Source organism: Manis pentadactyla, chromosome 12, assembly GCF_030020395.1.
Source record: "Manis pentadactyla isolate mManPen7 chromosome 12, mManPen7.hap1, whole genome shotgun sequence".
NCBI lineage: Eukaryota > Metazoa > Chordata > Mammalia > Pholidota > Manidae > Manis > Manis pentadactyla.
In genome coordinates this window covers 48,471,440-48,490,058 of record NC_080030.1, presented here as the reverse complement: position 1 = coordinate 48,490,058, position 18,619 = coordinate 48,471,440, and the positions used below count along the sequence as shown (strand labels likewise).

Below are 18,619 nucleotides of genomic sequence, written 5' to 3'. Positions count from 1 at the left end.
GAGACTTAGCCAGAGGCCCACAAGTGAAGAATTAGAGCAAAGAAATATTTTAAAACGTGAGTATTCCATACTATATAGTGATTCCTTGTGAACCATTAGCAAGCTTCCTTTAGAGATGATCCATTTATCAGTAGGAAACCTTAAAATGTTTATTCACAAATGATTGAAACGGCTCATTTAGATCACATTTTTCTAGAAGTGTTTATATAATTCAAAAAATAATTTCTTGAAGTTTGTATTTCATTTTATGGCTTTGAGCCTGATATGCCCCAGATCAGATTTGTGGTTGTGACAGTTGTTTTTAAGAATGAAATATACTTTATGTGTCTTTCACCCAAATAAAAAATAGAAGAACATGCTCTAGACTGCTTGCCAATAAATGTCAAAGAAAAGGCCCGAGAATCCACAAGGAAATAAGTCAAACATTCCTATATTATTATTAATCATTCTGTTTGTTGCCAGGTTTCAATGACTCAGTTTAAACCAGAATATGGCAAAAGGAATTTTTCAATCCATTTCATTTTCCTTTGTTATGATAACTGTTTCCTTCTTGAGTTATTTATAATCTCTCACCACTAAAGGAGTTCGCCATTCATTTCCCTCCTTTATTTTCCCATTCTATTTTCCCCTTTGTTTTCTTTGACTTTACTTTTTACTCACCCATTCAGTAGTTTTTCAGTTATTCAAGTTCATATGATAAAGCTATAAAACTGATGGAAGTGCAGTTTGTCATTGCTATAGTGTATCAGTGTGGTTACCTACCACCGTGAGTGAAGTAATGGATACTTTTTAATTGAGCCTAGCTGCAGTTTTATATGTTAGTAATCCAGTTTCAAAAGAGCTTTTTATTGTGTGAAATATCGAAGAGCAGGGATGGGCAGAACTCCGGATAGTAATACAATAGTAATGAGCCGCTGGTGTGCAGGAAAACTTTTTCAACCAGGCGTTTAGAGCCAAGTTGGCCTGTCTGGATGGTCCTCATGCTCCAATCTAAGTTGTTTTCTTTCCTAAAGGAAAGAAAGATGTTAATAGTGTATTTATACTATAGTTGCTATTGCTGAGAAAATCCAACAGTGAGTGGAACTGCCAGTCTGTGTGATTTTTTTCCTTGGAATGCTTTTTTTCTGGCTCTTTGTGAGCATAATGGAATAGAACCCAAAGAAGGACTTCAGTGACCATCAGTGTTCGAAGAGTCAATTTGGAGATGGAAAATGTCACAGCTAAAAAAAGAAAAAAAATGTGTTTTAGCTTTCTAAGGAATGATGAAAGCAACTTCTAATTTTGACAACAAAACCAAACCAGAAAGGCCCATGGCATTTGATAATAGGTTCCTGGAAAAATTTGTTGAATTAAATTTTAGGTAAACTTAACTGCAGACCAGAATTTCCTAAAACACAGAGATTATGTCTTCTCAGATGCCTGATGCAATACCTAAGAAAAAAGGAAGAATGAAGTCTGGGTAATTCTTTCCTGCTCCTGTGGGACAAATAGTGCCAAACCACATTGGTGTTTGGTTATTTGAGGAAATGTTTCACAGATCTAGAAATTTATTGTGTGTTGATCTTAAGTGCTGGGTTGGCTTTTATACCCCATTTTCCTAGAGGTATGGGAAAGAGGGAAACGCCAAAGTCAACTTCAGATTTGACTCCAGCACAGTTTTACTTCCTTCCTCATTTGTCTAAGCATGCTTATTCTGGAAACAAAAGACACATTTCCAGTCTGGAGATGTTGATAACTGGCTAATGCCCTCCTGACATAATATTATATGGCCAAGGGAAGCAGAAAAGAGAACTGGTGGAGGTCATCCAGAGCATTGTGCTGAGCAGATGCAAGGAACTGAATCGTGTAGCCTGCAACACTTTATTCAGCCCATTTGCCTCTTTTCTTCCACACAGATTGCTCTTTGTTGTTGTTTGCTTCACCTCCAGCTTTGTTCAAAAGCAGTGTGATTGTCTGTTGTGACATGATGTGGTTTTTAAGGACACTTATTTTAACTAGGTCATCTTTTCTTGACAGAGTAGGAACTAATTCACAACATAAAACATTCAGCAGTTCTCAAATCCAAGCCCCTTACCACTTTAATAAATGTGGATCAGGTGGCAGTCAATGTTAATAGCTTTCATTGGAGACCACAGGACAAATTTTATTTCTTAGCATCATTCCATTATCACATCTTACTTGATCTCCTTCCTATTTTACTGCATCTAGGGTTTTTAAAAACATATGTTAGTTGTCCATTTTAGAACCAGTTCCTTAATATTAAAATAGAAAGCAAGTTTTAGTGCTGGAAAAGTCGATTTTTGCTTTTTGGGAAGAGACGTTCATGGAACACCTTTTATAGGGCAGGGATAAAAGGTGCAGATGATCTTACACTATTTAGCTCTTACTGTAATTCCAGCTGTATCTTATGTAAAGAAAACATGTTTAGGTCATTGAGTTCTGTGTGTATTTTCCCCCAACATTTTATTATGAATTTTTTTAAGCATACAGAAAAGATGAAAGAATTTTACATCAAACATCCATATATCTACCATCTATAGTCTACCATTGACATTTTACTTTATCACATCTTGTTTTATCACGTCTGTCCTTCCAATGGTATCTTATTTTTTTGATGTATTTCAAAGTAGGCTTATAAATGTATTTTCATTTGTTTAAGACCCTCATATAGAAGCATGTAAAGTAGCAAAAAGAGAAACAAACCCACAAAAATGTTTGCCTTCTGTCAGAATTGAATAGCTCAAGAATATAATGCTCCAGATGCTGATGTTGGGTGCTTTTCTTTCTTCCCCTTTTAGCTCATCCATAAAATGCTCTGGGCAACACTTGCTAGCCAGGCAAACTCCCAGAGTTTCCTGGTGTGCTCACGGCTGTTAAACCACACCGGTTGTTTGTGTGTTTATGGCAAATGCTTCCTATGGCCATTCTGAAATATCTGCCCCTCTCTGCTCTGATAAGAGTTGCTGAGAGCCAGATTTGTCAGTGAGCCCCTTCACTTCTTTCATGAATATCCCTCCAATCTGTTTAAGGTGACCAGAAAGGTTTACATCTTACTGATAATTACGCCTCTGGTAAATACAAAACAAAACAAAACAAACTTTCAGAAAATTCAGTAAATTTCTTAAGTCTAAAGTTTAACCTTGACTTTTCCTAAGAGATTTTACAATGATTGTTTAATAAAATTAAGAAGAACAGTTTTAAGTATTATAGGTTCCTTTTTATCAGTATATTATCAAAGACCCAACCTTGTAAAGCCTTAGTTTGAATCACATGAACCACAAGTTCAGCACTTGTCTGTTAATTTACAATCCACATGCCTTACCCAACACATATACAGTAATTGTTTGACCCTAAGGATGTATTTTAAGGATTTTGAAGGATATATATTTTATGAAGCAATTAGAAAAACCTACAGTATTTTCAGAGGAATAAAGCTGAATTATAACAAAGTTTGCATGACATTCACAGATGCTTAATAAAAGCACATTCACTAGTTGTTTTCTTGTCTTGCAGGGTGATTTCAGTTTATGTTCACTCTTTGTATAAATAACCAGACTGGTCATCCTCTTTTTTATTAATTAAAATTAGTTTTTCAGAAGAATGTCGAAACTTTATCCAGTTAAGGAGAATTAATGGAAAATTTAGCATGTTCAACTAATAAATACAGATGTTGCAAATATTGAATACCAATATTTTATTCATGATCAAAACAATATTAGTGGTAACAAGTCTATTTGAATTTTCAAAATAAATTAATTTTTTCATAGAGGAGACTTTTTTCTCAACCCTTTGGTTGAATCTTCTTTTTAAAATCTTTTTATTATTTTATTATTTCTTATTATTTTGGTTGAGTCTTTATATAGTGTGACTTGCCTTCAGTAGAATTCATAATAGTACTTCCTAAAAGGTAATTTTAATAAGTTTTGTTATCCAAGAAGTAAAATCTGTGCTCACAAATGATGAGCTAGAGGAAGCAACAGAGAATAATTTATCAAATAAGCAACCATTAAAAAATGAAGGTGTTTATTTCTTTTAAAATTCTGGACATTTTTATTTTAATCCCATCTGTTGGACAGCATTCATTGAAGTTGGCCATCAAATTGTACTATTTGGTAAAGCACTAGAGAAAGAGAAGACTTTGGAAAGTCTAAGTCACAAGAAAATTAATCATCTCCGTAACAGTACACCATAACCCCATTCAGAACATTCTGGTTTGAAAGCAGAGTTCAGAGAAACAATTACATTCTGCTTCTCTGGAAAACAAAGCAGACAAATCAAGTATTTTGGTTGGATTACATGGAAATCAGCAACTCAGACATGCATCAGATGATTCTGATTTATTCCTTTGATATATATCAGATTTTCATATGAAGGGCAGATCCAGAAGTAAATTTTATCTGAATTCTGATAAATTGTGTTTATAAGCCTATGTACAAGATGATCACCAATGAAAGGCTTTCACCAGAATATGGGCAGTCTTACGGCTTTTTCAGACTCGAACAAGAAGACAAGAAGCAAAAAGGTTTATAATTAGTTGATAAACCAACCTATAAGGAATATGCTATATTATTTATGTAGATAATATTTATAGATATATATGTAGATAGTATTTTTAATTTATACATATATAAGTTAATAATTGATCTTTCTGAAAATATGTATTATTTATGTCGATAATATTTATGGATATATATAGATAATTTTAATTTATATATATAAATTAATAATTGATCTTTCTGCAAATTCTTGACTTTTTAAAGATGGTGGAATATTTTGATCAATATCTGTTAAATAACTGTGGCCTGATTTATTTTTGTGATTATAAAACCATTTATAGTAACTAAGTCTTCATGCCTTTCCTCCCCCTACTCCATTAATAAATAGAAAAGAATGAAGAAGAAGAACAAGAAGCAAAAATGGAACTTAAACGCAGACTCAGCAGAAAGGTGATGAAACTGTGACCGTTAGTGAGCGTGTGTGCTTTCAGATAGACTTCATTTTTTAACTGCAAATCAGCTCTCAACATGTAAATCTGATATTTAGGAATAATTATTCCTATTAGTCTACTAAGTAATCATAGACATTAAAATCAATGTAATGCATACAGTATGAACTATATTTATATTTATAATTGCATGATATGCTAATTTTGAAAAGTGAACAAAGTTTTAAGTTGCATTTACTAATTATAAAACTAACATTTAATCTGTGTGAAAAATCTTTTAAATGCAAAAAGGAGCAAAAAAAATCACACAAATGTCTTCTATTCAGAGATAACCATTATTCAATGTACAGTTTTAAAAAAAATGCTCACACCTGCCATGCAGTCTTGGAAATATTAGATAAATGTTAACACTGAAAGTTTGCCATTATTCCATTGTTAACACTGAAAATTTGCCATTATTCCATATCTGAGCTGGGCAAGTAATTTAATAAGTGAACTTGATCATCCAGCCTGATTGAATTGTTTGATCCAGCCTCACACAGTTGTTTCCAGCCATTTATGAGAATATAAATCTGATACCAGGACCATTACTTTTTTCTGTAAGTGTTAAAATAACAGTAGTGTTTGGGAAAATTAAGCACTGTCAGAATTTGTATTTCATTATTAATCCTTGCTCGGTATTCTCCAGATAAACCTTTCACAGCTGGATAGGGCAGGATGAGTAAAATATGACATCTGCAGTGATAAGTGTGACCTGACCGACGTATATCTGGGCTGGTTGGGGAGTCCACAGCAAAACCATTCAAAGGCAGGTAGAAGAGTTTTGCCTTTGGTTTTTAGGGAAAAAGATCCTTAATTCATCTCTTTTTTTCTTGAAGACCCCAAATGTCAAATAATGATCAAGCTGAAAAAGATTCTATAAGCAGTTTCTAGAGATGGCTCTTCTACCATTCTGTAGCTGTTACCAGCTACAGATAAGCAATAGTCCCTCATTGTTCCAGGCTCATCCCTGCCATACATATGGTCTTTTCTCAGTTTAGTTGGGCCCTTCCAGGAGGCAACAGAGCCTGCTCTTACCTCTGTGCCCACTTGCCTCTACCATACAGAGCTCCCTGCTTGTAGGTACGGGACACCCATAGCACTGATAGCTACCCCATCACTGGCATAGTCCTGAAGGGCAAGACTGGATTGAAGAATTTCTAACCTGTGTGGCCATTGGTCACATGCCTTTTGGGTGGTCCCTAAAGGCAAGGGTTTCTCCACCTCCTTAACCCCATCTGCTCTGAAGAGGCATTAAAAAGCTAGCAATATAGACTGGACAGCAACTTAGAGTATAAGAGTGTCCTTTGCCCATTCCTTAACCGGGCTTTGTGAAGATAGAAGGAGCTGCAGTTACCATATCCTGCTCAAGTGGGCTCAGGGTGTAGACCCCAGCCTTCTAAGAATCCTTGAATGCCTTGAATGTTAGAACATTGACTTAGTTCAGCTTTTGGTTTTACCCAAGAGGAAATGAAGTCCAGGAAAGGGGATATTATTGACCACAAAAACATCAATTTTTTTGTATTAGTGCTTAATTTTTCTAAGAATTAAGCCTTTGCAAATAAGGAACACCTCTAAAGAGGACCACTTAGACAATGGATAGTCTGGCTATGTACAGAGTCCATATAGAGAGAGAAAAGATACTGAAAATGGACCCAATGGGTAAAGGCCTGGGTCTACCTGTCTGACAATACTATGATACCTCCCAACTGAGAAAGGCCACAGAAACATGAACCTCAGTAGCAGAAAGTAGATGTTGCCTGTCAACCAGGGACCAGGCTTCTTTAGTCTCTTAGAACCATTTCTGGCTTGTTCTTGAGCTTGAGAAAGGACCAAGAGAGGAATGCAAATACACACAGGGCTGGATAGATTAAATATAGCTATAAACTTAAATTTGGCAGGCTATAGGAAGAATCCCAAGTTATTAGAAGTGTCTTAAGGCTGCAGCTGATTTTAAGCAGCTATGGCCCTACTGAAGTGCAGTCCTCCAGAAAGACATCCTCCTCATTCCTTCACATCAGCTTTTCTGGCCGAGGGTTAGTGTTAAATCTGGGCCTGGTTCCTTAGCCTCTCAGAGAAGACTGCCATAGACACAACCTGCCCTGAACCATTTCTGTGTCATAATTTTGTGCATTTCTGAACATCCAGGTTTAATATGATAGGAACATAGATTTTCACTGTCATTTCTAAAAGTTAGAAGACTTTTGTAAAGAGATTCAATCCCTAAGCCAGCCATCCTATATCCGGACTATTGTGTCTCTGTTGAGTCATGTAACTTGTGTCAGGAATGACAGGGACCTTTATCACAATGCCAGGCAAGTTGGGGAAAATAGCATAATGCAGGGATTTGCCAATGACTGTGACCTATCTAACAATGATGATTTTTATAGCCTCAAAATTAGGGCACACTGCTTTCTAGTTCTCATTAGAAATTCCCAAGATGCTGCCACTGCCTTTTCTTTTTTTTTTGGGTATCTGAAAGTGACCTTATTTAACCATAACTTTGAAGTTCTCTATAGAAAACTTGGCACCATGAAGCTGTAAATGGTTTACTGAACTTGTCCTTTTCTCTTCCTGCAGCTCAGCCTGAGACCTACAGTGGCAGAGCTACAAGCTCGAAGGATCCTGCGGTTTAACGAGTATGTAGAAGTCACCGATTCTCCCGACTATGATCGCCGGGCCGACAAGCCCTGGGCCAGGTTAACACCTGCTGACAAGGCAAGAACCCCAATGGCTTGAGTCCTGATTTTATATGTGATTTTATTGCTTCTCTAAAAACTCCAATATCCACTTACTACCCCCACCCCCACCAACTCAGTCATGCTAGGAGGCTAGATAATCCAAATATCCCAATAATTTTCTGCCTTTATTTAAGCCACTTAAGTGATATACTTAGTAATATCAATGTAGTTCTTTCAAGTTAGTCTCAGAAAAAAAGTAGTTCTTAGTTACCATAAAATCTGCCTGCATTCAAAGCTGGATGGAGAAGGGGGATTCCCACAACCATGAGTTATCCTCACTATCAGAGAATATAACTTATACAAGTTATCATGTTGAAGGGACATATTAACAGTGAAAAAGGTACTGATCTGTATACAGCCATACTTTTCTATAAATGGCCAAAGAGTAAATATTTTAGGCTTTGTGGATCATATAGTCTTTGTTGCAATGGTTCAGCCCTGTTATGACAGTACAAAAGCAACCATAGACAGTATGTAAGTGAATGGTTGTTTATGTATTTCAATAAAACTTTACTGGCAAAAACAGAGGATGGGCCAGATTTGGCCTGCAGGCCATTGTTTACCAATCCCTAATCTATATTATGTCTCACGGTTCAGAAAAACTGAACTACATAGAGGGTTCCATCATGGAGAAGGACTATTTAATGAGCACTGTGGTTCCAAAGCCAAAGAATTTTGCCAGCTACTTGTTTTTAAATTCTTAATTTTGGTATTTCCCTAATATCCTAAATAATGTTTGCTAGTTTTTGTCTCTAAACAAAATTTTTTATTGAATAAATTCATGCCATACTCAGTCTTAATGCTAGAACTAGGTATTTAATTACACTCTGTGTTGATGCTTTTTAATAGCAGGTTTCATTTGGTAAAGCACCTGCTATGCATCAAGCACACATTGGAGATACAAATTCAGAAATGATTAGCGCATTAGAAGAAATGAAAACCAGGGAGGAGTAAGATCACAAAGGGAGAATGTTCAGAATGAGAATAGAAGGAAGGAGGCTGGAAGCAGCACCTGGGGACCCAACATTTACGAAGATGCAGCAGCAGAATACTGAGAGGAAACGTCTGCAGGAAGCTACAGCCTAGGTGGGGAGCGTCAGGTCAGAAGTGGTGAGAGGGGCACTTAGACGGATGGGAAGAAGCCTGACTGATGGAGACAATGAGAATAAAACACACCCTCAGGAGTCTTGGCTGTGAAGGAGAAGATACACGATGGGGTAGTTTTTTGTGGGGTGAGGACTGTGGAGGCTGCAAGCTTGGGTGAGTAGATTTGGAAAGTAAGAGTCTCAAAGGAGTGGTGATTTTTTAATATGTGAAAAATACCTGTACAATCTTATATGCCATGAAAGATAAACCAAAAGAAAAGGAAAGGTTGGCTAGGAGAAAAAGTCAGTAACTGGTAGATTGGACATAATCAACAGGGCCGCAGGTCAGTGCTCATGTAGAAAAGACGAGGAGACCCTTGAGGGTGGGATGGGGGGCACAGGCTGAGGATTGCGCCCTAAAGGAAGAGGCTTCCCCAATGCAGGTGAAATCGCTCAGACTGAGGGACCCCAGGAGGAGATGAGGAAGACTGTAATACTCAAGTCCTGTGTTAAGCTCACTGTCAATCACTGCCATGTTTCCTGAGGGAAATGTCATGTATGGGTTACCAAGAATTGCCTGTGAACTGCTTGATGTGGTTTCTTGCCCTCATGCCTGCAGCTCCGTTTGTAAAGCCACCCCCCGCCCGCCCCCTGTGGCACTTCCTAGGTTGTCAGAGGACGAGTGCCTGGCCTTGCTTTGCTTTGGGCCTGGTCAGAGGGGGCAGTCACATACACAACTGCACTGAGTGACAAAGTGTATGGAGGCCTGTTGGGGAGAGGGCGAGTGGAGGTGGGGGGACCTGGGGGCAAGCCCTCCATCTCATTAAGCATGGTGCGGACTACAGGAGCCTCCTTTCAGCCTGCCATTTGTCTGCTGCCCACCCCTTGCATCCAGGTCTCCTGCAAGAAGTCATGGACTGTGAAAAACTCATCTCCCCAGATCTGGGAGCCCTCTCTCAGGGCTGGTGTGAAACAGCGGAGACTGTTGTGTGTTTTCCCCTAATCACAACCCTCAACCAGCAGCCCTCTACTCTCCCCTTTTCTACTTCACACTTAATTTTGAGTGGTTTCTACCACTATCTGTATTCTTTCTGCACTTTCTCTGGTATTCCACAAAGAAACATGAGGCTTTAGGTCAGATGCAGTCTGTATGGTGAGTACTAATAGACAACATCTCTTTCTCCACCCTAACCCTAAATCGGGTCTTGTCTTACACAGTCTTTGGGCATTTTTTTGGCAAAGGACATATGAAATTTAAATAATAAAAAGAAAGCACATGTTTTATTAATTCCTACCTCCCAGGCTAGGAACTTCCCTAGAGTAATTCGAATACCTGGACAGGCCCCCGTGTGCACCTCCTCACCTGCATTCCCCTCTCCTGTAAGAAGTAACCACCATTCTCTTTTTTCTTTCCATTCTCTTTTGGGTGTGTGTTAGTCATTCTCTCTCTTTCTTTTTTCTAAGTCGTTTAACTGCCTTCATATATATCCCTAAATAATACATATGTATTTCTTAGTTTTGCTGGTTTTGGAGTCTACGTGATTGGAATCATACAACGTTCTTCTGGGTATTACATCACTCAAACAATACATTGGGTTAATGTATTAGGTGATAGTTCATTTTTTTCCATAGAAACATAATATTTTGTTGTATGTATAAGTCATAAGTCACAGAGTAATTATTCATTCAGTTGTTGATTACTTAGTTTCCAGATTTTAGGTTTTTAGGTTTACGAAGTGTATTCTGTGAAGATTCGTATCCTGTCTTCAGGTTCACCCATCTAAGACTTTTCTAGCTTGTATTCCATGTGATGGAATTGCTGGATCCTAGAATGTGTGAATGTTGAACTGTACTAAGCAATAGCAACAGCTTTCCAAAATGATTGGCCCAGTTTTTACCTCCCAGCAACAGAAGATAACCCTTCCCATAGTCACATATGCTTGCCAACATTTGATGGTCAGGCTTTTTTTTGTTTTTATTTCTGTTACTTGACAACCTAGTGGTTATGAAATAACATCTCATTCTTCTTTTACTTTGCTTCTCAGCAATTATTAATGAGGTTGAGCATATTTTTATGCCTGTTGGGCATCTGGGTTCCACTTCTGGGCAATACCTGTCTTTTGCCTATTTTCTTTTGGGTTGTCAATTTCTTATTGATTCATAGGAGCTCTTCACTATTCTAGTTATATATTTTGCAACTACATACATATATTCTCCCAATTTATGACATTTCATGCTCCTTGTGGCATCTTTTGGCTTATAATATAGTGAATTTATTAATCTTTGTATGATTTGTGACTTTGTTCTTTGAAAAAAATTTTTCCCATACCAAAATCATGAATGTATTCTCCTATATTGTTTTCTAAAACATTATAGTTGTTTTTCACATTGAAGTTCTTAATTAACCTAGAACTAATATTTTAAGAATTTAGCCTTTAGCTTTGTCGATCATCTCTAGTCTGTGTTTGTTTTCTATGTTGTTATTTGCTTTACCTTCTTGCTCCCAATTTTCTTGGCTTTATTTGGCTGTTCTTTTCTAACTTAAGGTGCACTCTCTCAATCATTCATTTTCATCCTTTTTGATTTTCCAATATAAACACTGAAGGCCACACATGACCCTATATGTCAGCGGTTCTCAACCTTGACTGTACATTGCAGTCACTTGGGAAGCTTTAAGGATGTTGATGCCTGGATCTCATCTCTGAAGGTCCTGATTTAATTTGACTGGAGTGTGACCTTAAGTATTGGGATTTTAAAAATATGTGGTCTGTAATTTTAAGTGTCCTTGAAAATACATGCTTGAAAACAATGGGTGTTCTACCATTTGGGGGTATGGTGTTCCAAATATGTCTAAAAGTTCAAACTTGTTAGTCTCATATTTCTGTATCCTCATTTTTTTTGTCTGTTTGATCTGTCTCATACCAAGAGAGGGATATGTTCAATTTCCCACTATGTTTATGGATTTTTTTCCTTCCTTCTCTTTATAATTCTGTCAATTTTGTTTCATATATTCTGAGGCAGGGCCAATAGATTGTGTGTGTGTGTGTGTGTGTGTGTGTGTGTGTGTGTGTGTGTGTGTATAAAATGTTGGAATATTTACATTTTCCTGAGGAACCCTTTATCATGAGCTAACTCAAGAAGCTTTTTGTCATAAAGCCTGTTTTATCTTTTATTATTTTGAAGGCAGATTATCAAGGTGAGTTAATTTAGGCTGCCTTAGCACTATGAATTCAGGCTGTAAGCCCATGTGAGAGCTGCCTTATCGGTTCAGATTCCCAGCATGGTTTTCATCCTCCATCCCTTACCCACTAAGCTCACTAAGCTGTCCCTGTGGGTGTCAGAAATTCTAGTTCACTCTTACAGTGAGGGTACACCAGATGGGCCCCACTTCCTGGCAGGAGGGTCATTTATTAGACTTTCTACCTTGGGCAAATTCCGTCTGTGGTCTTCAATAGCTCACCAGGCTATGAAAATGACCCCTGGATGTCACCAGGTTCAACATAGCAAATGCCTCAAGGTCAAAGCCAATTGCAGTACTCTGCTTATGACCTTATTTCCTCAGCATCATATTCATTTGTTCTTTTCTGTCAGAGTATTTTTTTACCCTCTTACCATCTTATTTAAGATAATTTTTAAGTGTTATGTTCAGCATTTTAGTTGTTTTTCAATAGGAGCGCTGGTGTGTCATTTGGCAAAAAACTGTATACACCTTTGTACAAGTTATCTTCCATTCTCCTCTCCTTTTAGTTGTGGGCTTTTGGTTACACACCTGTCATTTAGTGTCTCCTAGATGGCCCAGGTCCAGTCACCATTTCTGCACAGTGCACTATCCCAAAATGTAGTGACTGAAAATAACAACAATTGTATTATGTCTAACAGATTTTGTGGGTTAGGGATTTAGTCAGGGGTTGGCTGGGCAATTCTTCTGCCCTTCCTAAGGCTGACTCAGGCCACTCAGTGTTACTCAACTAACAAATGGACTGCTCTGGAGGGGCTGAGATGGCTTCTTTACATGTCTGGTGTTTTGATGAGGATTGTTCAAGGCATAGGCACAGCTAGGGCTGTCCACCATAACACCTACATGCGGCCTTGCGACATAGCAGCCTCATCAGCACAGTGGCCTCAGAGCTGTCAGGCTCCTTAGATCATGGTTGGCTTTCCCGGAGCAAGTGCCCCGAGAGACCAGGTAGCAACTGCATGCCTTCCCTGAGCCTGCTTTAGAAGGCACCCAGGCTTCCCCCATGTTCTGTTAGGTACCGGCAGGTTTAAGGTCAGCCAGATTCAAGGGGAGGGAACTTAGCTCTATGTCTTACCAATGGGTTTCAGCCCTGGGCAAATTCTCTATGGATTCAGTGAGACCAAAAAATGACAATGGAATGTTCTTGGAGTGAAAGGGTTTTTACCCAACTTTATTCTCACAGTGGCAGGTCAATCACTAGAATCCTGTCCACTCAGAGCGGGTCTGCATGCAGCCAGCCGGTCTCTGCCTCTGGGTCTCTCTGTCCTTGGTGCTGCCACCACTCCAGTTTCTGCTCTTGTGCAGCCACCCAGGGCCCAGGGCAGAGCTCTTTATGTAGAATCAATAACAACGTATTGCCTACACGTGTGTAGTGAGCTAGCTGACCAGGGCCAGGTGAGAATCCTGGCCATAGGAATCTTCACTTTATCCACATTCTACCTTGCACCGGGGGAGTGGCAAGGCCAGATTGCAGAAGAACATGTGAGCTGGAGGTATTATTGCTACTATCCTTGGAAAATACAGGTTGCCACATCCACCATTCCCAGCTATCTTGTTACTCAAATGCTGAACTTCAGAAAAGCAGGCAGGGGATGACCAGGCAAATGAGTAAAAATCACAGCAGATGCAAAGTATGCAAGCAGTGAGAGTCTAAATGATTAACCGCCCTCGTGTGGAAACAATTTTCCATACCTTAGAAACAGTCCTTTCTAACTTTTGTCTGTTTTCAGAAAGTAAAGCTCGTCTGTCTCTAACTGTAACAGAGAGGATTTTTCATTTTAATTTTGTGTTGAAGCAAACATAGATTTTTGTGCTAGACTTCTAGGCTGTAGGGAAGATGCACATGATCAGGTTTTCTTCTGCACACCTAGTGTTGAAGGCACATGGCATTTATATCTCCCTTGCAGATCAAACCCTGAGCCCCAGAGCACAGCCAGAGGCCCTCCGTGCTCCTGTGAAGCCCATTTCCTCCCTCTGTTTCTCCTGAGACTTGAAGGCCTGAAGGACAGCACTTTAAGAAAATGGATTTGTATTGTAGTTTTCCCCTTCAGAGAAAAATAAAATAATTTCTTTTAGATAGAAAAAAAAGTATACTTTTTAAAGATAGAAAATAGAAAACAGCAATAGTTTAGAATGTTATTTTCAAAAATTTCTAAAAGTAGTATTTTCTACCTAACTGAAAAAATTATTTCCTCTATATATTAAAAGACAAATATAATGGAATGTTACTTATTGCTCAGAGATACAAAAACTATTAGGGGCCTTAGTGTATATTTTACTTTAGAATGAAAATAGCACATGCTAATCCCCATTACTATAACAAACAATTCTGGGTTTCTGTTATTTCTGACCTTAAGATGAAACATGTAGTTTCTTAATATGTAGTGATTGGATTAAAAATAATGTACTTTATTCAATAAGTTATTTGGCAGAAAAATTTGTTATTTAACTTTCACATTAAAAATGTTTTACTTTTAAACTTTTGTAGTACATGTCTGTTTAAAGGAAAAAATTATTAAAAGTAAATATTTCCACCTCTGCTGTCAAACACTGAACTTTCTGATAGCCTAAAGGAGCCATCCCTTCTGTCCCTTTTCTTAGTACTATTTTCTTAGCCCCACTAAGATACCACTTTGCATTTTAACCTGTCTTTGAACTTCAAGTGTAAAGAAGAGATCACAAGCCAGTCATTCTCTATGAAAACGCTGTAGTGGGTGCTATGGGGAATCTCATAAATCTGTTATTTTTGTTAAACTGCCCACATTGGGAAAGAGACCTGGTAGGAGGAATGCCTTATTAATCATGAACTTGATCAAACTTAGTTCACCTTTAAAATAAAATTTTCAATTTTAGAATCTATGTGCTTGGATAGAACACTAGAAACAGAGTCACATACAGTAAGATATAGATGGCCTTTATTAAGATCTGTGCTGAAGTAGATATATGAGCCCTAAGAGGACAGGTAGCGCCAGAGAAGGCCATCAGCTTGGCCTGAAGACCATGAACACATGACAGTTGCCATGTCCCTGCAGTGGGCTGTGGAAGTTCATGGTAGAGAGGGGAGGGCAGGCTTTGGAGCTGGGCGCTTGTGGGTTTGATTCCTGACTTAACCACTGGTAGATGTTTGACATTGGTCAAGTCATTTAACTTGGGTTTCCTCACTGATAAAGTAGAGCCAATTATATCTATCTTGAATTTTAGGTAGAGTATATAGATTTCCAGTTCATCGTGAAATGATAGCTCTTACCAGTATTATATTCATAGTCAGCCTTGATAATCTAAGCTTTGTTCCCCACTGCTGACATTTGCACTATTCATTGAAGCCTCAGTTTATGATATAGTCTAAAATTATCCAGTGAAGGAGAATCCAGAATTTTTCAGATGATACATGGATTTGTCCAACAGATTACTCAGTAATCATTTATTAAAACCCTTACAATATATTAGCATTTTCCTAGATACCAGGGACATAAAGATGAATAGAACACTCTATCCTTCCAGGAATGCATTGTCTAAACAGGTCCTAGGAAAGACAGATGTTAATCCTATACAGAGATGTTGCTTGGCCTGTTTGTGGTAAGCAGAGAGTACTTACCTCCCCATGGCATTGAGCTTGATGAGGAGTCAAGAAATTCCCTTCATGTTCTAAATAACACCTTTGTCAAAGAAATAAGCTAAAAACATTGAAAGGTTGCACATTTGGTTACTCCTGGCATCACAGGTCATGTGGTTTGAGAAGGCAGTGGGGTCCATCTAGTCAGCAAATCACCTGTTGCTTCCGGCCAGGGGGACCCCTGAGCTGACTGAGCATGATAAAGCAGATCTCCCATCACCAGTCATCACCAGTCAATTCTAAACTTAGTTTCAGTCATTTTTGTTCCTTTTTCCTCTCTATAATTCTCATGGTACCAAAAAATACTGTATGTGTTTGGTCTCGGTGCTGTCTCCTGGGGGCTTGTTTTGTTTCAATCTTAGAAATACCTGGTTTCGGTTCAGTGACTTCCCATTGTTGGTCCAACTCAGCACCATTTGGGCTCCAGTCCCACCATACCAGCCTGCCTCTTTCTATCCCAGGACTGGCAACAAAATCAGCCCATTTACACTTAGTGTGAAGAGTCCTGAGGCCTAAATTCTGGTCTCATTGGCATAGAAGGAAGTTAAGATTATTGTACAAGTATTTCTCTAACAATTTCTTTAATTATTTTTTTTCCTCTGTAACACTCTCAGGAAACCTTCTCTTTAAATAGTAAGAGGAAGGAACTCTAGGAGTAACACTGTGGTCATTTTTCAGTGAATTTTTAAAAATATTTTGCATTTCTCTAATTGCCTGTAGTCATGTCTTACTGATATGTATTTTCAAACAACTAGTCCCTATAATGTCACATCAGTCATTGCCTTTAACCGACTCACCATTTCTAATTACTCAGTAGCACACATGACATGGATCTGAGGCGATTATCTGGATGACTTCGGCCCTGAAGCTCATTTTATTGGAAAGTGTGTGGGATCTGAAAAAAGACGGCCTATATATGAGCCTCATGTTTGCTGAATGCCCATTTGATATCTAGCAAGTTATTCCACCTTGCTACACCTCCATTTTATTATCTGTAAAATGAGAGTCTCGGAACAGTGTTCGGGTTATCAACTGCTTTGCAACAAACCACCCCAAAACGCAGTGACTGACTTGGCTCACTAACACAACTGTGCCTTGTTGCTCCTTGGCCTCTGTTTGTCTCCATGTGGTGTCTCATCCTCCAGTGCCTCTCCTTGAACCTTGCATTTCTCACAGTGGTTTCCTGGGAGTAGTTTTTTTCTTACATGACAGCTGACTTCCAAGAAGAAGGAAGCAGAAGATGCCAAGCCAGTTAAGGGCCACATCCCAGAGTGGCACAGCCTCACCTCTGCTGTGTTCACAGCAGGTACAGGACTCACCCAGATTCAGGGCTGGAGAGACAGACCCCACCTCTTGGTGAGGAAATGGCAAGGTCACATTGCAGGCGAGCATGTGGGAGATGTCCGTGTATATTGAACTGGCTCTTTTGGGAAGAATGTGTGCGTGTGTATATGGTCATAAGGAAATTTTAAATGTTACTATTATGGTGGATGTGTAGCACACAATTTAAAATTTAAAAGAAGCTATATAGTGCTCTTTTATATAGATTCCATATCCTAATTGATTCTAAAAGAATGCTCTCATTGGTTTTTGCCAGATTCTTAGATCCGTAGCCAACTTACTATTGAATAAGGATTTTGCCTTATTTGAGTCTCCTTCAGTGACATTATCTTCTTGCACATAGTAGACTGTCTATATGCAGTGAAAGAGTTGTTAGTAACAATCACAAACTAGAATTTAATTCATTTTGCTAAACCCATGTATGACATTTTATTGAATACTTAGTGTACAAAGCACTTTCAAAAATGCTCTTAATTGATTCTCATAATACGTAGGGAATTCTCATTCCCACTTTCCAGGTGGGAAAGCAGGTTTTGGAGCAAGTGTCACACAGCTCTTAAAGGTACAGGTAGGACTAGAATCCATACCTTTTGACTCCAAGTGTACTCCTTTCCTTTCCTCTACTGAAACCTTACCTTTGGCAAAGGAATTAAAATGGACATAGGGACAGGATTCTTTGCCTCTATCCATATTAAAATACCTCCTTTCAAGGAAGACTTTTTGATAGATGTTAATTCCCAGTTGGTATAGAGCATCTTCACTATTTCAGCTCCTGGTTCTAGGTATCAATTTTTACAGTGAGAGAAACAAAGTATCCTCACTGTTGATTTCACCTGTGAATCAAAATGTACAGCCTTATCACGGGACAGTGGGACCCACAAATACCTCTATGCTTGTTTCATCTCTTCCAAAAATGAGTAGCAAGAATTATTGACATAGTTCCCAGCCACAAGTTGAAACTACAGGGGCTGAAGAGTATTATTTGGGGAGATCAGACAATCTGTGACATAGCATTTAAATATAATATTGTAAAGGACATGGGGTGGGGAGCAGGGGGAAGCTTGTATATTGCCCAGTGACAGTTAGTGAAGGGAGAAAGCCAGAAAGAGGCCTCAGAGCTTTCTTCAGTCTTCCTTTTTCTAAAATTCATCGTTTTCCAGCCACAAAGTAGATTTTCTTATCTCTCAGTGAAGTCATTCTCTGTGACTTGTAAAGTGATTCTGTGTTTTGGCTGATGAGTCCATTTCTCATAGAGGTAACAGGGATGTTTTTATTAGTTTTTTTTTTTTTTGGGAAAAAGGAGATTTTAATATGTCTGCAATAATTTTCTCTAGTCTGTGACTTGTCTTAATTTTTTTTTTGAGAGGGCATCTCTCATATTTATTGATCAAATGGTTGTTAACAATAAAATTTTGTATAGGGGACTCAATGCACAATCATTAATCAACCCCAAGCCTAATTCTCAACAGTCTCCAATCTTCTGAAGCATAACACACAAGTTTTTACATGGTGAACAAGTTCTTACATAGTGAATAAGTTCTTACATGGTGAACAGTGCAAGGGCAGTCATCACAGAAACTTTCGGTTTTGATCACGCATCATGAACTATAAACAATC

General features: G+C 38.4%; 1 protein-coding gene across 6 annotated transcripts in view; it reads left to right on the top strand.

The window, feature by feature from the left end:
- The window catches only part of PHACTR2 (phosphatase and actin regulator 2), a 252,895-nt gene that overhangs the window by 215,530 nt on the left and 18,746 nt on the right, over positions 1–18,619 (top strand). For all 6 annotated transcript variants that reach the window (XM_057489140.1, XM_057489139.1, XM_036906843.2 and 3 more), the window contains 3 exons: positions 1–56; positions 4,885–4,946; positions 7,565–7,702. In XM_057489140.1, the coding sequence (XP_057345123.1) occupies positions 1–56; positions 4,885–4,946; positions 7,565–7,702 (256 nt within the window). The remainder of the gene's footprint in view (positions 57–4,884; positions 4,947–7,564; positions 7,703–18,619) is intronic.